Source organism: Citrus clementina, unplaced genomic scaffold, assembly GCF_000493195.1.
Source record: "Citrus clementina cultivar Clemenules unplaced genomic scaffold, Citrus_clementina_v1.0 scaffold_5, whole genome shotgun sequence".
NCBI classification, from domain to species: domain Eukaryota; kingdom Viridiplantae; phylum Streptophyta; class Magnoliopsida; order Sapindales; family Rutaceae; genus Citrus; species Citrus x clementina.
In genome coordinates this window covers 35,494,709-35,515,185 of record NW_006262201.1, presented here as the reverse complement: position 1 = coordinate 35,515,185, position 20,477 = coordinate 35,494,709, and the positions used below count along the sequence as shown (strand labels likewise).

At 34.2% G+C, this 20,477-nt stretch overlaps 2 protein-coding genes across 5 annotated transcripts; both read right to left on the bottom strand.

The window, feature by feature from the left end:
- Positions 1-2,818: 2,818 nt before the first annotated feature.
- LOC18041281 lies at positions 2,819-4,761 on the bottom strand. 2 transcript variants are annotated; one of them, XM_006433744.2, is made up of 2 exons: positions 3,920-4,761; positions 2,819-3,102 (listed from the first exon to the last, which is right to left on the bottom strand). In XM_006433744.2, exon 1 carries the CDS (start codon positions 4,604-4,606, stop codon positions 3,968-3,970), a length of 639 nt encoding a protein of 212 aa, XP_006433807.1. In that variant the 5' UTR covers positions 4,607-4,761; the 3' UTR covers positions 2,819-3,102; positions 3,920-3,967. The 2 variants fall into 2 exon arrangements, with proteins under 2 accessions (XP_006433807.1, XP_006433808.1); XM_006433745.2 differs by having other exon boundaries at positions 2,819-3,095.
- Positions 4,762-5,529: 768 nt separating this feature from the next.
- Positions 5,530-13,195, bottom strand: LOC18041280 (serine/threonine-protein kinase CTR1). Of its 3 annotated transcripts, XM_006433743.2 has the most exons (15): positions 11,983-13,195; positions 11,604-11,902; positions 11,350-11,494; positions 10,334-10,449; positions 9,839-10,047; positions 9,000-9,440; positions 8,866-8,906; positions 8,145-8,213; positions 7,702-7,802; positions 7,533-7,617; positions 7,343-7,441; positions 7,164-7,232; positions 6,542-6,673; positions 6,298-6,392; positions 5,530-6,012 (listed from the first exon to the last, which is right to left on the bottom strand). In XM_006433743.2, exons 1-15 carry the CDS (start codon positions 12,781-12,783, stop codon positions 5,916-5,918), a joined length of 2,799 nt encoding a protein of 932 aa, XP_006433806.1. In that variant the 5' UTR covers positions 12,784-13,195; the 3' UTR covers positions 5,530-5,915. The 3 variants fall into 3 exon arrangements, 2 of the variants coding, with proteins under 2 accessions (XP_006433806.1, XP_024040203.1); XR_002905470.1 differs by lacking the exon at positions 5,530-6,012 and having other exon boundaries at positions 6,307-6,392; positions 6,542-6,729; XM_024184435.1 differs by lacking the exons at positions 5,530-6,012; positions 6,298-6,392; positions 6,542-6,673; positions 7,164-7,232 and having other exon boundaries at positions 7,347-7,441; positions 7,550-7,617.
- Positions 13,196-20,477: the final 7,282 nt, after the last annotated feature.

The following is a 20,477-nucleotide window of genomic DNA, read 5'->3' as shown; positions in this document are numbered from 1 at the left end:
TTTTCTCTTTAGTTCATTTGGTTCTTACTTCCCCTTTTTTCCCCTCGTACATTTAAATCATTGCATTTGTGAGTGTTGATAATTTAAATAGTAAAATTTCTTAAGAATGACAAATAATCGTGGGTGTTTTTAGTTATTTAATTTGACATCATTGTTAAATATTTTTCCGATTATTAATGCACTAAGACAAAAACATTAATTGACCCATTTATTAATTAATCATCTCACTGTTTTGTTATAAACTTCAAAGGTTAGATTATTTTAACTTAAATTTTTTATGTAAATTTTAAAACTAGGTTAATTTAACTTAATTTTTTTATCTAAATTTTGAGTCATTGATAAAATGCAATTTAATGATGGATAAATTGACATCAGTAACTGTTATTTGACTTTTAATATATAAAATGGAATTACATAAAATTAATGACTCAAAATTTATATAAAAAATTTAAATCGAAATAACCTCTCCCTACTTTTAATATGCACATTCTTCTATTATCTAGGCTGTCTGTAATTTTTAAAAAAATTTGCTTTACCATGTACTCAAGCATTTAATATATATATATTTTTTTTATTCTTTAGAATGTTATATATGTGTGTACGTGTGGCTTTACTATTTTCTGAAACTCTAATAAATTATGGTATAAATAAAATCAAATAATTTCAAAACATGATAAAATAAACTATTATACCGGAGAGGGGGGGAAAAAAAAACAACACAAGATTATTGATATAGCTATATTGCGTTAGAAACTCTGCACTCGAGCAAAATAAAAAACAAGTACTTAAGCTAGACAAAATTAGAAAACCCGTAATACAAATTTGACAAAATTAATTTATCATTTTAGGTACTATAATTTGCTAAATGCTAGCTCATATCATATTCGTATTGGATTGACATGCCATGTCAACATTTACCACTCCTAATAGAGAAATGGATGGTTTACTCCAAATATTTAAAAAAAAAAAAAAAAGAAGTTAACTCTCCCAAACAAACAAATGAAGAAGATTGAATTTTCCAATTTCAAAGATGAAGTGGAGAGGTGAAAATCATCAATGGTGGTTGTCTCATCTCTCTTGAGCATCACGCACTAAGTAAGGACAGAAATCTCTTATTATCAACAAGTTGGTTTTTGCTTAGGTGGTTGAGTTTATTTAACAATAAAAATATAAAATAGAAAGCCAATCCTTCAACTCAATATATGAGATTAAATAAAGTGTGTGGAAGAAATCAATGGAGAAAAGAAATATAAAATAAAAGGATCATCGGAGCCAACGATTTGTCGTTCAGTGGATGTATATTATGAGCAAACGACTTGTCATAGACAGAGCGAGGCTTGTGATTACAAATATAAAACCCAGTATTTGCTTTTTTTAAGAATAATAATAAACACATCACACGTGGTATAGAAATAATATTACACATTAAGAATCATGAGGCATAGATGAAACTGATCGAGTGAATGCTACCCAAAAGAGCATTGAAGGAATAGAAGACGCAGGCTGCGGCATTGGCAAGAGAAATCTGAACTGTAAGGCTTTTGAAGCAAAGAAATGGAGGAATTTGATTATCAAAGTGATAAACAAACTATAATGGCCTCTACTGCCTTGCTCCAAATACTTGTGCAACCCATTATATTGAGAAGAAACAATGACACTTACAAGCAGATGAAATAAAACTTGGAAAATTATGGCCTTGAAGCGGATGCTGCTTGACTTTGATGCCATTATGACTTTAAAGATCCTCTCTTCTTTTCTCACAATGCTTTTCACAGAAAACTGTTCGGTTTGAATTCCCACAAGATGTTGAACTCTCTTGTTTTCAGCTTGTGCTTTTCACGGAGCTTAGAGTGTTTCTCTTATATACAAAGCTTGGAAACCGAGTGGATATGACTAAGTCATGTACCAAAATTCTAAGTAATTGTATTGATGATGGAAGGAAGCTTCTTTGGTCAAGTCAATACTATGTTTGGCCCAATAAAAAATAGCCCTAGGCTAGAATGGAGTGTCATTTCGTTTATAAAAGTGTGATATAGTAGATAAGCAAAGCATTAGAATATATGATATCCCTGCAACAAATTGTTGATTGGAATCTTTGAGAGCAAGGAGTCAAGCTTAGAGAGAGATTTGTTAATTATGAATTGCAGAGTAGGTTGTCAACAGTCCATTCTCTTGCGTAAATTTCTTTAACCGGGCTTGAATTGTTTCTTAAATATTTTGTGTAATTATTTCGTTCTGGTTACATGTTAAAAAAATCTCTAGAGTTGGACTGTTGGCATCCTTTTAAGTACCGGCTAGAACTCCTCTATGTATTTTACGATTTTGACCTTCAATAAAGTTGCGTGATAAAAATGTATCGAACCCCCACACATTAAACAAAAAATAATTTTCTTTTGCCAAAACTCGTTACACTTTAAATTTTGACTAAACCTTAAGTCGCTTGAACCATTAGATACTAGTCTTTGAATCAGTATTTGCCGCGAGCTGGGATTATGAAACTTGCTTCTCGATATACTTTGCTTATTTCCTTTTTTTTTTGGTGGGGGGGGGGGGGGGGGGGGGGGGGGGGGAGGAACATTGAGGGTTTTCTTCAGTGTTTCATTGAAGAAATCAGGGTTATTTTTAGAATTAATTGTCGTCGGAAAATGGCTTTGATGAATCTCCATTGCTCGCACGTTTTCTGTATGAGGATAATGGTTACGGTTAAATTGATCTAACTTTGCTATCTTTTTTTAGCACAGTTCATAAAATTATACCCGCAAGATGAAAACACTTATAAAAGTTCAGAACAATTCTAAAGGAGTAACGTCAAGACCCATAAAGCTTACAACCCAGTACTTTATTTATTTAACAATAGTAAGGGCCTTAATGCACTTTCAATCAAAATAGATTACTGAAATCAGCAGGGATAAGATGAGATCCGTCGAGTTCATGCTACCCAAAATAGTAGTAAGGATGGTGGCACAGAAGACACAGCCGGCAATATTGATGAAAGTCTCATCTGCAAAGATTTGGCGAGAAAGAAATGACGGAATTTCATCATTGTAATGATGAAGCCATTACAAATACTTCCTGTCACTCTTCCATGAAGTTCACTGCATACTAAGGAAAAATAAAGTTAGTAAAATGATTCAGCAAATCAATTGAAAAAAAAAACGACACTAATTACTCACCCAAGTTATCTATGAAATGACCATCATAACAGGAGCTAACAATGAAAGTTACGAACAAGCCCAATGGGACATGATGTGAATTACAGCTATGTTCGTGGTTTGTTTGATATCTACAAGCTAGCACAGAAGCACTAACAATTTCCCCTCATGATACAATGCTATAGTTTAAAGAGTCTGGTTTCAGCTTCTGCTTTTGCAAGGGGCTGCTAAGACCAATAGAGCCTTTATACAGTAAACCAAGTGAATCTGCTAAGTCATGCGTCAATGGTTTTCAATTGACCGTAAGTTAAGAACCAAACGAGACGGCATCAGACTTGGAACAAACTTTTCTTCTTCTTGACTAACTAGCCTTAATTTCCAGTCAATTTCATATTCCACGAGCACATTTTAGACACAGTAGTTAACACAAGAGCAGAGTCTATGGGAACTCATCTCCTCTCTTTTATATGCATGTAAGAGTCGAATGATCTCACTGTTACATAGATTTCCGAGCAGAGCCCTTAATTGTAAATTCTCGAGCTATACTCTGCGTCTCTGCGGACGCTAGAGATATGCTTTAACGATATTAATTCAGACTCCTTATAAACTCAAACCCTGATGCAGATTATAATACAATTAAAAATGAAAAAAGATATATATATATATATATATATATATTATCGAAAGATATAAGTCCCCCATCAAATCAATTTTTATTAAAAATAAAAATAAAAAAAAGGGACAGGTAATTGATTTTCAGAACTTGCCTCATTTCAGTTAGCTGGTAGCTTATCTAATAACCGGAGGTGTTTGGGCTACGAAACCAAGCGATCCAGCGCGGCTTGAGCGTCGGTCCAACTAGGCTCGATCTTCAAAGCCGATTCATAAGCCGTCTTAGCTTCATCTCTCATCTTCTTAACCTCGTAACACTCTCCCAACAAACAAAGCGCTTTTACATTATCATCCTGTATCTTCACGGCTTCAGTCAGATCATCAATCGCAGAGTCAACTCGTCCGGCGCGCCGATTCATCGACATCTTGACCTCGGCACGCTTGAACAGCGCGTCGCCCTTCTCTTTCTCGGTCAAAGTCTTGACGGCGGGTATCGAGAGAGCCAAGTCGAACGACTCGAGGGCGGAGGTCTTGAAGCCTTGCAGATCCAAAGCCAGGGCTTTCAATATGTGAGCGGCGGCGTCCTTGTAGTCGAAAGAAATGGCCTTGTCGGCTTCGGCTTCGGCTTGTTTGGCTAAAGAAGAGGCGGAGGATTTGGACTTGGAAGATCTGGCTTGGGCTAAGAGCTGGGCGCCGATGACGAAGTGGCGCTTGGCCTGAATACTGCCGCGGTTGCGGAAGCGTAGCTTGGAGATGAACTTTTGAGGGATTTCGTACAGAGCCAATAACATGAACACACCCGTGAGTATCAGAACAGCCTGGAGAAGTATATCGCCCCACATTTTTTTCTTATTTTTTTATTTTATTTTTGATTTCTTCCTTCTCAGAGAAAATAAAGTAGGGATTGTATTGCTTTGGTGAATTCCTGAATTAGGGGTCTTTTTGAAGAGAAATGCTTGTTGTTGAGTGTTGACTTCGAAGTTGGATTATGGATGGTTCGTGGGACCATTTATTTAAAGGAAGCCGCCTTGCTTTACTTTTACTTGCACTGTATCATGCAAAATTGCAAATTTCCTCCATTACAAAAAAAAATAATAAAATTTACCCATGCATTTACTTCTATTTATCAATTTATGAAAGGATTATTTCAAGCGGCTTTTTTTTTTTTTAAGCACCGCACTCAGGGCATTATTGTAAATTAAATTTTTTTTAAAAAGGACTTCAACCGGAGCAAACCAAAATATGTATATTTTGCAAGACAATAAAGGCCGGGGGACAAATGGAAAATTATCAATCCCACTCTTCTTGAAATACTAATGTGTCATATTAAAAGAAAAAAGAAACTCTGCCGTATGTATAAGAAAAGGTCTATTGATACTATTCTAGATTAATGGTACTGTGTCACAGTGTAAATTTCAACCATAATAATTTGAAGAAATATATCTATTATAACCACAATCATAATGCAGCTGTGTATCTCATTGATATTGTGCAAATGCTGACGGAGTCAACTTGATCATAATCTCCTTCCAGTAATCTAATCTAGCATTGTAAACAGTTCTCCTCTGACGCCAGATCTTCATCTTAATTTAAACAAGTGTGGAATGCAAATATACAGACAATGCGACTGTAATTAGATGCCCAACTATTGAAATAGAAATTTAGAGCATAAGCAAATTAAACTACAAAGGTAAACAGGCTGTTTGCAAATTATTTGCTTTATACAATCCCTTTATTTAAAAATCATAGAATAATAACAACTTGATTAAGGGAGAAGAATACTGATTACAGTCCACATCGGAGAATCAGTAGTACATTACATATCAGATCAAAGTAGATTCCGAATTCTTAATAAAATATTTCGGAAGGAAATGGGAACAACTTGCGAGAGAAGGGAAAGGCCGCCGCAAAGGAAACCTATATTAATACTGAAGGCCCTGTATTTTCAGATTTACAGGCTTCAGCTTTTGATAGGTTTGAAATGGGGTTAGGTAAGCAACAATACATCTACATTTTCCTTGAACCGAAAATTGGGTCTGTTAGCAAAAACCTTTTAATTGCTATAGCTTGCTAGGTTATCTAAACCTCCCAAAGAAGCCAAGCATTTATATGATTGAAGATCTCAAGTCACTTTGGGTTGCCCCGCACTCTTTATTCCCCACCCATCTGTATCAACTGGGCTGGAGATTTCAGCAACTTCTTTAGTGACTCGACGATATTCGCAAAAGATGGGCGTTGAGCAGGATCACTGCCAAGGAAAATATAAACAACCATTAGCAAATTAACTATTTATGAAATGCCAAAAACAGTACAAGTTGAACATTCTTATACTTAAATCGCGCTAAATGCCAAAGCTGATACCAGCTGATCTATTCATTGTATAGACAAAAAGACAATGCAGTTACATCTTTAATTACAGGATGCCATTAAAGTCACAAGTCGACCCAAAAAGTGTTGCTCTGCCTGACTATGAAAATGAAAATTCCCTGTTTTTAACCGGAAATGAAGCACTATTGAACAAAAGCACACTTACTCAGCCCAACAAGATTCCATGAGGGAAGCCAGTACAGGCGAAGTATTCTGTGGGATGGCAAGCCTCCTGTTCTGGAAAGCAACAGCTCCAACTACCTGGAAATCCGCATTGCTAATACCAATCAGATGTTTGACATAAATATACGTTGATGATGTGACTACATAAATAGATAGGAAGTATAAGAAGTATAAAATAAGATAAAGGGTAAAAGGAAATATATCCATAATATGCTCAATTATCACACCTGGGCTGGACCAAGTCCATTCCAAGGCTGTTGCATCGTCACAAGCTCCCACAGGATCACTCCAAAACTATAAACATCAGACTTCTCATTTGAGGGCTCTCCTCGAAGGAACTCTGGAGCCATCCACTCAGGCTGAAAATCAAAGCAAGAGAGTTACATGCTGTTTGATGTGCTGCGAAGAAAACTACCTGCAAGATGTTGATGGAAATATCTGACTTCCAAGGAGTACAAAAGCAAGCCCAAAGTTGACAACAGAAAAAAGTGACGTTTGGCAAAGATTCAATGGTGAAAAGAGGGTTCAACCCAAAAAATAAAAAAAATCATATCAAGATACCTCTGCAGTACTATGTTCTAATATTTCACAGAACAAGATAAGATTAAAATACATCATTAAACAAGCTTCTTATACTCGTAAGCAGATCAAGACATTTGAACTCAACAATCAATGCCTAACTATCTCACACTACTTTTAAGGGGGTGCTTCATGGTAACCTCAAAGCTAAGGTGATGATTACAAGTGGGGCAATTTACAAGAACATTCAAGGTATATCCATTTATCAGTTAACATTAGACACACACACACACAGAGGGAGGAGAGAGAGAGAGAGAGAGAGAGACTTACAGTCCCAGCAACAGATTTGGATGATATAAAAGTATTTGCTTTGAATCTTGATAATCCAAAATCACACACCTGAACACGAGATGCAATATCCAGCCAGAGAAATCATTTAGTATATTAGAATGTCAAAAAAAAAAAAAAAATGGAGAGAAAAGAGTACACACACACTCGTAGTATCATACCTTCACTGTCCAGTTTTTATCAACCAGCAAGTTTGGAGATTTAAGGTCCCAATGAAGTATTGGAGGATTTAGATTGTGAAGATAATTAATCCCCTTGGCCTGTTTCAAGTACCCAACATAATTATTTCCCAGAAAAAAAAATTATAAATGTTATCATATGGGAACCACAATGTATATAACAATGGCAGACCACATCAAGTGCCATACGTAACCGCCTCCTTTGATCCATCATTTCCCCAGCAGCTGGCCTGTGAATAAGGCGATATAGACTACCCCTGTTCCACAAAAAAATCAAGAATCTGAAGCTTGCCACACAAAATAATGAAGAAACTACGATGGAAACAGCTTAGCTTCTTCACCTTGGCAAATATTCCGTCACAATTGATAGATGAGGACGCTTTGTAACTGCACCCATGAAAAGCACCACATTTGGATGGCGGACACGTTTCATTATTGCAACCTAAAGAAAATTGCCAAACAACTCAATTTATAGCAACAGCAAAAAGGGGACTCAAAAGATTTAATTAAATAAAACTATGGTAAAAGCAAAGCGCAAGCAGTGGAATAGAATGTAAAGAAATAAAATGGTGGAGGTTGGGGGAAGGAGAGAAAAGGAAAAAAAGAGGAAAGAGGGATAAAAGAAAACTGTAAAATCAACAAGATATGCTATTGTACAAGAAAATAGAAAACAAAGAAGGGCAACGCTAAACCAGACAGCTGACAGATTTTATATGGTGAGAATGGTGACAATGAATGGGTCACTTGGCCAAAGCTATCATCAATTTTGTTTAACCTTGCATACCTCTCGTAGAAACTCCTTCAACTGATCATCAAGAAAATCTTGAACTGTTAAAACCTTGACGGCAACGTCCTGCAGAAGAGTAACATAATATACTAAGAAAATGCACATGGTAATTCGATATTACTCCCAGGGGAAAACCCTAGGAAAAGATCTCGCCGTAGGAATGAAAATATGGTCCTTTGCAAGAACTTCTCTCGATATATCTATAACAGACCTGCTTGATGGAATGCTTATATTGATGAATAGAAATTCCACACACAGATAAATTACATGTGAAACTAAACGTGCACTGCACAAAATTAGACCATTAGTCTATGTTTATCATGATGCCTACTCACCTGTAACACAAAAACTCAATTTTTCTATCTGAAAATTTTATGCTACTAATTAACCGTGCTGAAAAGACAAAAGGTTGTCAAACTAAAAATCTAAATAAAATTCAACGTATTGATGTGAATTCTTTTTGCCTTTCCAGTGAATTTCTAGGAGGGGGCACCGAGTCTTCAACTGATGTTACTGATGACCCCACAATTAATCAGTAACAGATAATGCAAAAAAGAGAAAACAACAATCTCCTTCAAATAATGACAACTAAAGATCAATCAGTTGGGATAAAACAATGACACTGCAGCATTGCATTTACATCTCTTAATAGAATGATAATTAGTTGATCCTTCACAGAAATAATGCAAGAGAGAGTCCTAAGGTACAAAAAACATACCGATCCATGCCATTCTGCGCGATGTACTGTCCCAAATGAACCTAGAAGGGAAAAAGAAAACCATAAATTTTCGAAATAAAAAAGATCAGTATGCATCAAAAGAGTAACTAGAGACAATAAGGAGGAGGAAGTACCAGCACCAACACGCTCCTTCACATGCAATTCATCCCATGAGATCTCAAGCCAGTCCATTGCAAGAGAAGGTTCAATATTCAAGTATCTTGGGCCTGGTCCAACAGGAAATATGCCTTGTTTCTCAAGTTTACTTTCATCCTCTTTATCCAGCTGGCTGGGCAAGGTGGCATTAGGTTGTTTGATGATCACTGAACTTTCAGATACAACAATCTCCTCCTTGTAAGCTGCTTCAATAGCAACATTTTCCTCAACAAGTCTCGAATACTCCTGTATTGGTGCTCCAGCAGCAGCATCTGAATTTTTAGGATTTCCTTGCAGCTTCAAGGGCACCAGGGAGGATTCCTTTTCTGCCCTAGGTTGATTGACTAGAGCATAGATGGAACCCTTTGAACTTTTAGGTAAACCAATGTCCTTCAACTTTTGACCTTTTCTGATGATGCCTACAAGAGATGGATCTCCAGGATTAGACTTGCTACAAGAAAATTATTGTAATTTTATATTTCATGGCAACTTCTATAGTTTTAGATTTGCCACAGAGAAAGAAATGATTACAAGTTTCTACAGCCATCCATGAAATTCAAGTATGCTTTTCAACTGCACATGAGGATACTACCATTTGGACGGGACAAACAATTTTCCATCAATAAAAACAGTAATGTAATGCACTTAGCACCAATAGAATAAAAAGCCACCAGTTCCTAAAAAATTTGATCATACGTCCATGCTGGAAATTAACTCAGCTGAAAGCAAACAATTCAAGAAGTATGTATGTATGTACGTACGTATGTATTTATGTATATGTGTATCTATATATGTCAAGTATGTAAGCTTAACATACCTGAGTACGGAGGACTTTCGGGGAATGCACTATTGCTCCTTGAGTCTGGAAGCTGGCAATATGATGTATTGTCCATATATGGCTTTTGGAATTCTTTTAGATCAGAAAGTTGAAATGGTGAAGGCATCGAAGAAAGAAATCCTCCATTGATTGAGAAATTGGGACCGTGAATGTTTCCTGGTTCCCCCACCAGATCAACTACATATTCCCTGGAAAGAATGTATACATATATCACCAACAAGGCAACCAAGTGCAAGAGAAATAAGCAAGAAATTTCTGGAAGACCTCTTGCACTTCTACAAAAACGAATGAATAAACAGAATTAACCATGCTCTATTTTAGAGAATTTTATTTAGTTGCCAAGGTATCAACTTATTACTTAAAAGAAAAGACAGAAAAGTTCTGAATTTACTAGCAGCCAAATTTAATTCTAGCATAGGTTTCAATGTTTGGTTAGAAACGTAAGCCAGTAAAAGCAGTTAAATGTATTCCAACCTTGAGGACCTCCTGTCATCTTCAATTTTAACAAGGCAAGAAGACCGGTGGTCTGCCTCACAGTACCTGCAACCACGAGCTATCCGGCAGGGCAACCCTATGTAGTCAGCCAATTTCTGCATATGTGAATACACAAAATCAGTGATCAATCTGAAATTGACAGTTCTTTTGCTGCTTCTAATAATATAGGCACCGAATATCTGCATTCACAAGATGATCAGGTTATCCTGACACATATGCACACATGGATCTACATTGAGAGACCAAGAAAACTCTATGCCCTTAATCTCCACATGAATATATTAATTTCAAATTTGATTGCAGTAGTTGGCAGTAAATTTAAAGAAATGCAGATACCACCAGATGCCCCTAGTTCAAGAGCGTTGTTAAGGTACACTACGCATTCTCTTGTGATAGAAGATTAAAAATTTCTGAGACTATTAGGACATGACAGCCCTTTTAACATAATCTTAACTATAGTCTAGCTACTAAGATATCAAAATTTGAAACAGGCAATTAGATTCAAGAAAAAGGACGAAAATCACCATATTGAATATATTCACTATCCTTTTAAGTTTTGGACAAACGATCAGACTTCAGAAAAAACCCATGCCAATATTTCATAATTCTCAATCCCAACGTTGCTATCCCTAAAAAACAAAAGTGATAAATTTAATTTACTATCTCAAATAGACATTGCCAGATCACCAGCAAGCTAAATTGTCTATTCTAACCAAGCACTTACTTGTACATCTAAAGGGATCACAATCACAAACAAGCTCCAGTGATACAGTATACTTGCCATGCCAACATATGAATCTTGTCTTGTCTCATAACGTACGTGTAGAGTATCAAATTAATGAGTTGCCAATTTTGAATAATATTTATAATAATGATAATAGATTGGTCAAAAAGTTGAATATCCTAAGGAACAATTATTTTTCATCTCGGTAATAGTTTTCCCGAACCAATGAAATTTAGGTTGAAAATTAAAAAGAAAACTGGCGTTTAGCTACCTTGAATAGAATGGCACGGTGCCTGCAAAGTCCCATAGATAAGCTGCCAATGGGGAGCACAATACACTTGCGAAATTTTCTCAATCTCTTGCTATGCATTTTCCAACGCTTGTGGAGGTCGCCTTGTTCTATTGGAAATGTTCCTCTGCAAAGTAAACAAAAATTGCAAGTGCTGTAATTAAAGATCCAAAAACAACAAGAAAAAGAAATGAAAAACCTACTGAACAAACAAGTAATGTCACACACAAACATACCCCATGCAAATAGCAACAAGCTTGCCAAGCTCCTCCACCAAAACTAAGGTATTTTCTGAAGCACAGTATAATTCCTGAGCTTTATCTTCAAGCTCCTTGAGGCGTGAGTCACCATGTCTATCAATAAGAACCACCTCCATTGATGTCTCAGTAGAATCAATATCTTTAAGCGACATCAAAGACGGTAGGCGCTTTCCTTCCTCCAGATCATTGCACATTACCCACAGATACGGATTCATCCCCAGTATGTTATAAAATCCATCCGAAATCTTGTCATTGTATGACAAGCAGCCACTAACCTGAAAAACACGTCAAATATTACGTTGATGACAAGAAGCTTAATTCAAAACAGACGAATAATGAGACTAAAGAAACGAACCCATAGACGGTAAGAAACGGTCTCGGTGTCAGAAACCTCGAGAGCAGACTCCTGCAGAAGCAAAGGGCCACTAAAAATACATGCTTGTAGAGTAAGTCTTCTAGCCAAAGTGAGCTGCAACATATAACTCTCTTTGGTCCTTTGAGCCGCAGTATCCTTGCTCTCCTCTTCCTCCACCTCCTGTCTCGACGTGGACACACGTGTCGACGTGTCCTTAACGTCACTGGAGAAGTTTCCATCTAAGGTGGTCCCAGAAAACAAGCTCGAAGCAGCGTAACTGCTGCCGGTACTTGAGAGCCTCGGCAACGAAACCTGGCGATCGAAGTTGCGGTCATTGTCGATTTTAGTGACGGTGTCGGGGACGGGGACGGGTTTTGGTTCGGGCGGTTGTAGCAGGGGCTCACGATCTTCATCAGTACCGGAGGATAGTCTAGACTGGAATGATTTCACGTGACGAGAAGCGGATCGATCTTCCTTTTTTTCTGTCAACCAATCGCAAAAGGCAGCAAATTGTTGCTTTTTGACCTTGAACTTTTCGTCGCCGCTCGTGAAGAGATCAGATACTGATAGAGGTGCCGCTGAATTCTTCAAGTTCTTAGTGGTGGTGGTTGTTGTGCTTGTGGTTGCTGCTGCTGACTTTCGGTCATTTTCATTAATGCCAAAAGGTCCTTTTGCAGTATTCTTCTCGTGATTCTCCAACAGCTGCTTGTTAGCTGCAGCTGGCGACGGTGATGCAGATGCATCGAATCCGCGATGATCCGGGAATTGCCTGGGAAAGAAGTAAGTCGTTCTGTGCGGCATTTTCTTTCACGAGCCTCCCGCGCACGCACGCACGCACCCAAAGTCGTCGTAACTTGCAACACCTTGCTTTTCCAACTCTCTTGCCAATCTAACTTCGCCGTAAAATCTCGCACGATGATCGATCGACTTCGTTAAAACAAAATCAGAAACACATTCAGCAACGCTTCGTATATAGTAAAACTTTTCACTTATTTTTTGAAGTAGCGAAACTGTATATGAATCTTTATATCTCCGTGAAAAAACTTGAACAAGAGCTTGTGGTTTTTTTCAACTGAGGTGAAGAGAATGGTTATGGAGAGGCGAGAGAGAGAGAGGAAGAGGAGGAAGCAAATGGTGTGTTGAGTTTTCGATATACTATTTTAAGCACGAGAGGGGAAAGCAGGCGTGATGGACCGGTGGAAAATTGAAAAAATAAAACGAGTGCTAAAGGACGCAGGATCGTGAATGCGCACCTTTTGTATAGAGAGCACACGTAAAATTTAGTACAAAAGTCGTTGCGACGCGTAAGCATTCGTGTCAGAGATGCGCACTATGCTACCAAGCGTAGGTTAGCCGGACCCTAGAACCTCAGGTTTTGTGGGCGATTCGGATTATAAAATTGGGGTTTATGTAATGTACAGTTGGGGTAATGCGTAAGGGATATATCGTCATGGGAAAATAGCGATGACGAAAAGACTCAAATACCCCTCCTCATAGTTTGAATTACGAAGTTCTCCTTACCAATATCTCTTTGCTTTCGGTATTTTTTTTTTTTTAATAACTAAAACTGCATGTCAGCATGTGACGGTTGTTGGAGAAATCTGATACACTGGTACCGTCTTGTTTTGTCTGTGCTGTAAAGGGGCCTTAATTTAATTGGATGGGTTTAGGTTAAGCCCTCAGCCTCTCTCACTTGCAGTGCGTGATATTAGCTAATAGCTATGACTTTACATGTATAAACTATAAACCCTTTTTTTGGGGGTAATTTTGGTATATCCTAATCTATCCCTCGTAAGCCTCCTATTTATTTATTATGTCTTGGGTTCTTAAATTTCCTCTTTGGGAGGTGTTCGCTCTTCTTGTGTTTGACCGTTGGAATATTGAGAGCATGGTCTTAACTAACTAAAACTATGCAATTTCTTATTATTTTTTTGACCTATCAATGATCAAAATATTCATATTTTTCCATCTCCTATGCCACAAATAGAATACTTTTATTTTTATTTGTGCAAAAATGGCATGAATTATTAAGGGGTTGTTGATAGTAAAGAAAAATAAAATACAAATTAATATTGGCAGCTCATCTTTTAATGCATGACGACCACACAAGTATTTGGAATATTAACTAAGCGAGTGATAGTGAACATGACTCATTCATAAAAAGCTTCGACTTCTCGATTAGTCTTATATTTATCAAAAGTGACTCACACTTATTGGACAGGTATGGCGCTCAATTCAGTGTACCAGACCAAGTACTGGCCGTTAACATTGAATTAATTAACAAGAGTTAATGGGGCCCCCGTCGGTAATTTCTGTACAAATCAGGCTTATTAATTCAAATAATTGGTAGCAATCCTTTAATCGCTTCATTTTATAATCTTAATTAGACTTTTTTAGTGATGCCGTTGCTCCAATAATAATGTAGCAAAGTGACCCCGCTAGTGGAGCACATAAGTTAAGTTCTTGAATTGTTGATTTTCGTTTTAAATAAATCCCCACTTGGACATAAATAAAGCCACTGATTCTTGGAAGCAAATTTTTAATAAAATGTAGCCCAAAAACATTTTCTTATGTATAATCCCATTTCCTTTTAAAGAAAGGATATAATGGATCTCTAGCACTGCTGCATTCTACAAAAGAGAAAGCAAGCGATAAAAACGCATAAAATTTCACCCACTTTCATGAAATGCAAGCCAATAATACATACAAATTAAAATAAGAAATTAAACTTCTTCTTTGGTATCACTCGCATACGAATCTAGAGTTTTTAATCATACCTCGAATGTCAATTTTTTCTGATGCTTGATGAGTGGTTGAGATTTAGGGCCAGTTTGGTAATGCTGCAGCTTTTAAAATAATTGATGTTAGCTGTACTATAGAAATAATCAGCTGTGAAGAGAATCAATTAAGTGTTTGGTAAATTTTATTTTCAAAAGTACTGTGAATTTTGAAAGCAGTTATGGGTGTTTGGTAAATCTTATTGTTAAACTGCTGTAAAAAAATAAATGACTAAAATGTACATAATGTAAGATGAAATTTACTTATACATATAAAAATGTACACGTACGATATCTCGTTGAATCAAATAATTTTTTAAAATATTGATTTTGTTAATTACAATAAAATATTGATTTTGTTTCCAATTTAAATAAGGATAATTTCGGGTTTAAGTAATAATTGTAATGATATTTATGGAATTATATTAAATGATAAAATTGATTCTCAAAATCAATATCTAAAAGTTACTCCTTCCCTGCTTTTCAAAATTAGCTGTAGGAGGAGCTGATTCTGGCAAAAGTGATTTTGATTTTTTTTTACCAAACACCAAAATTAGCTTTTAGATTTTTAAAATCACTTTTAACCCTCCCAAAAGCAATCCCAAACGGGGCCTTAGTATCTGAGATAATTGTTTAAAAATTGTATGGTGGCACGATAAATAATGCCTCTTTTATGTTAATAGATTTATGCAATCTTCTTTCAATAATTTGGTTGGCACAACAAGCACCAAATTGTTGTTTTTAGTTTGCTCATCGATGTCTAAGTATTCAAACACTATGTGGACTTCATAGATGTCAGTATAATCAAGTTAGCTTTTGGCACCAGTGATAGTGTTAAAAAATTATAATTTGTCAACACTAATCTTGATTAATGCAATAACGGTGTGAAAATATGTTTGATGAAAGAGAAGTACAAATTAATTGCAGTAAAAGAGAAATAAATTGGAGATGAATATTTTGATTGAGTTTAATCGCTAAAATAATTAAGAGTCTGTTTGGTACCATTTTGAGGAGCCTGTTTTTATTTTCGTTTTGAGAACATAGATGTTTTACATGTTCGGTGGATTAGATTCAAAAAATAAATTATAAAATAAATAGTTCAAATTTTCATTTATAGTTATAAAAGTGAGAACATGTTGATTATACGTGCAATTGTCTACTATCTACGATATATTATTTATTTTGTATTATGAAATTTAATAGTGTTTTAATAAATTAACGAAAATAAATAAGAAAGAAAAGAATGAATGATTGAACTCTCCAAATAAATCTCAGTATATACAATAAAGAAACCATAGGATATTTCTAAATTGTCACCACATGTAGTTTGAAATGCTCAAAATTCCTTCAACCATGGACAATTAAACGAAAAACATATAAATCATTTGTGTCAATATATATTTTAATTATAATATAAAAATAATGACAATGTAACTTATTAATACTAATATTAAATTATTTATTGTATGTTTTTGTATGTAGTAGTTAAACAATTATTTTTTAAAAGTAAATATGACCTAAATATTTAGTAAAAATTGTTTTTAAAAAGTGATATTACCAAACACATATTCATTATTTTTACTATTCTCAATTGTGTCTACTGAATACATATTATTGTTTTCAATTTTAAAATACAGGATATGATACTAGGCACATATTTAAATTCAAAATATAGCAACTACAAAACACTATTTTCGTTCTTATTTTTTATTTTAAAAAAATTCTAATTAAAAAATGATTCTGAACAGGCCCTAAATTTCTATTATTTTAATTAACAATGCTAATCAAATGTGATCATTTTTTTTAACGAGCTCAAATCGCATATTGCGTCGTTCAGCGTGAATAATATGAATAAGTTTAATTTGGCTTATGTAAGATTATTCTTTTTAAAAATTTAATATTATTTATTGATGAATGGAATAAATTTGTTTTCTAATTAATATTTATAATTGCAAAAAATTAAATCATTATTTTCTTATAAAATCATCTGCAATTATGATTTATTTTTGAAAATTAATAATTCATTTTAAATCGGTAAGTATCTTGAACTCTCTATTCTCTTCTAATACTACCACGCCGATGACCAAGGCATGCATATAATAGGCATAGCGTATCTTACTAGGTAACTATTTTGTAGTTAGAGATTTGGTGCTATAAATAAATCTTTAAAAAAACACATAATTGGTTAATATATATATATATTTCCACGAGGTATCCTGGAGAGGGCCCCAACTGTGGGAGGCACCTTTAAGCTCGTACCATAACCCAGACTAGAAGTTTCCGTTCGAACCGAAAGGCACAGGTTCTCCCAACAAAGGCGACTTTCCTGCTATTCTAACTAGTGAGCAAACTCAATCAAGCCACTTAAGGGGTTAATATTTTAATTAGAAGGAACCAAGACAATACCACGGCCACTGGATGCGCAGTTACTCGTTATGGTTTGGTGAGCAATAATCAAAATAAAATGAAGGGGCCTAGAATGTGCCACGTGGTAAAAATCGATTGGCGAGGCTAATGACCTATTATTTAGGAGACAAGATTAATTATCCTGTGACTAATTGAGGTTTGAGTCAGCAAATCACACTGTGTTTTACTTTTATTAGACAAGGTTCGTTTTTGTTATTTATTATTATTACTGCTATTTTTAAGATTTGGCAGTGCCTGAGTAGCTTTATTAGATTCCTATTTCGTAGCTAGTAATAAAATATATAAGATTATTTAAGCATAAAAAAAAAGAGGTGAGATATTTCAAAGTCTAGAAGCTTTTAATTTAAGAGCATATTTATCAATTAAGCTGATGATGCTTTCATGGGGGTTAATTAGTTTATTACAAATTAACGTACGTCCAAATTGAAAGAATAAAATTTTACTTCAAATTATTTATGAGTAAAGTTAATTGGTTTAATAAGCTTTGATTGATTCCTAGCTTTGGTCAAGGCTCACAAGAGAAATTTCTTCTCTAACCAAAGAAGTTTGCCCACTAAAAATGATTCACGAAACTATTTTTTTTCAACTATATTATTAACTTGCTTCATTGTTTAGGGGTATACGAGTTAAATCATGATTTTATTAATGAATTTCAAATATGACGACATCATGACAAGGACACTCATGAAGAAATCTTAATTACATTCTTTGTTATGTATTTACTATTGCGACATTACACATACACACACAGTGTTTCTTTTCATTTCACACACTTCACTCCACATTTCTTTGAATAATAATAATAATTATTATTATTCTGGTATTTTCCCATCCATGTGATTCGACGTTGGTGTTAGAAGAATTGATCCCTCACCTATTGCTTCCACAAAGTAACTTTGACAATCAATTTAGTTAAAAAAATAATGACAAATTCTTACTGTTCTTTCAATAAATGATGGCGTGGGCACCGACAATGGACGTGAAGTTAGTGCAGGAGAATATGAATTCAGAAAACTTAAGCGGAAGAAATGGTAGCAGAAGAGAAGAACGAAAAAGAAAAGGAAAGAGAGGAAGAGAAAATAAATGAAAAAAAGGGTTAATTTTATTTTTATTGTTTGGTTAAATATAAAATTTATTTTTCTGCTCTTATTTCTTTCTCATCTTCTTTTTTTCTCTCCTCTTTTCTCCTTGTATTTTTTTCAAAACAAACGTGTCATTAATACTATGAATATAAAGTAAAAGAGACATAAATAATCATTTATAACAAAATTTTGAAATCTTTGTTTGGACTACAATAACGAAAGGGAAAAAAAATCAAATTATTATAATCAAAATTTATGGTTTATATTTATATCAAATTTTGAATCCTCAAAGAGCTAACTGTAGTGAAATTTATATAATTAAACATAAAAATACTGTAGGTGTCGATTATGTAGAATTTCTTAAGTTTGAGAAGAAGAAGAAGAAGTAATAATAGTTTGAAGAAAATAAATAAATAAAAGTAATGATAGTTTATCACTATACCATCATAAGTTATTGAGATGTGTAATAATACTAATTAGTATTTATTTAGATAGGAATGAAGATTATTTAATAATAATAATTTATCACCATATTATATTTTTTAATGACGTTATTCAAGCATTTTTAATTTAAAGAAAAGCTAAATAAATTGTCTTAATAATTTAATGACTTACAATTTTCACTAAGTTTGAAAAAAAAAGGATTTGATGACTTAATTGATCAAAATTAAGTCAATTAAATCATTAAATAAAAAAAAAGCTCATAAGTTATTATTATCCTAAATTTAAAAAACATAAAACATCATAACTTTAAGTTGAAATAACATCAGAATTTCTGATATTTATATGAAAAGGTTAATCTCGGATTAGTCCCCTCGTGAATTAATTATCTTAAAATTACCTCCATATTTTTTGAAAACTTCAATTTACCCTCATTTTTGTGAAGGAAAAAAACAATCATCAACCACTCATATTTTCCCCTTATCTTTTGGCCAAAAAAAAAATTAACTTGAGATTTTTAAAAATTAGTAGAGGTAATTTAAAAATAATTAATTTATGAGGAAATAATTTAAAATTTATGAAAATAAAAGATCGGTATATTCTCTAGTATATTCTTTGTTGGTAGTGATGATATTTATTATTTAAGCTGAAGGTAAAGAAGCTACGTGGGACATTCGATTCATGAAGTTTGCTACTTTGCTAATTTAAAAATGGATAGTTTCAGATTAATCCTTTGTAAATTAATTATTTTTAAATAACTCATTTAATTTTAAAAACCTTAATATATCCTTATTTTGTTAGAAAGTTAAAAAAAAAAATCATCAACTCAACCTTATTTTTCCTTATTTTTTAAATTAAAAAAAAAGAGATAACTTGAGATTTTAAAATATAAAAAATTAAAAATGATCAATTTACGAGACAATAATTTAAATTTTACATATTTTAAAAAAAAATTCCTTTCATTCACCCACTTGACCTTTTTAAGTTTCAACATCGCCCTTTATCAAAAAAAATAAATAAATAAACTCAACACCGGCCTACAGTCGTACTCCGAACTGCGAAGCAAGTCACTTCAATTGGATTCCCATCTTCATTTGCAATGATTTATTATTATTATTATAATTATTTTTGTCTACCATGTACAGAGTGCTCCGTGCACATCCTAAAACTTTATAATAACGAAAAGACTAAAGGACTGCTCACTCATGCCCAGAATATGATTTTATTTGACATTTGCAAATGTGAAAATGAAATGCCCAAGCAGGAGGACCTCGTCATTGCTCGGTGGCTCAATAAATGCGGGAGGTCACGGCCCTAACCACAACTCTGACACTTGCACCCTTTTGCATGTGAGCAGTCTTTTCTCGCCCATCAACGATTTCATTGGTTATCAATTTTTCCATATTTTTTGTTTTCATTAATGTTAGTTTTGAATATTAAAATTTGTGTCGAAGCCTAGTGAAATGGTTTGATTCATTATTTGTTTTGCCTTTTGAGATATGTGTTAGATTTATTTCTCACGTGGACTAACATAAACCATTTTAATTGTTTAATATTTTATCACATTAATATGTGATTAGTGTCAAGTATTAACGAATAATTTTAATAGATTTATTTATTAAGTGATCATGTATTATGTTATTGAGTCTAATTTTGTTATACCTATATAGTAATATATTACGGACAAGTATAACCTTTAATTATATTATTTTAGTTCATAATAAGATGACAATTTTGTATTAATACATGAGCAATCCTTACACTTAGG

What these genes read in the sequence shown, in the direction of transcription:
- LOC18041280 (XM_006433743.2), bottom strand. Translation starts at nt 12,783, where the DNA reads ATGCCGCACAGAACGACTTACTTCTTTCCCAGGCAATTCCCGGATCAT. An exon ending in CTTGTTGCTATTTGCATGGG is followed by an intron (nt 11,495 to 11,603) that starts GTATGTTTGTGT and finishes TTTACTTTGCAG; the next exon opens with AGGAACATTTCCAATAGAAC. An exon ending in CCAAATCTGTTGCTGGGACT is followed by an intron (nt 6,674 to 7,163) that starts GTAAGTCTCTCT and finishes TTTGATTTTCAG; the next exon opens with CCTGAGTGGATGGCTCCAGA.
- LOC18041281 (XM_006433744.2), bottom strand. Translation starts at nt 4,606, where the DNA reads ATGTGGGGCGATATACTTCTCCAGGCTGTTCTGATACTCACGGGTGTG.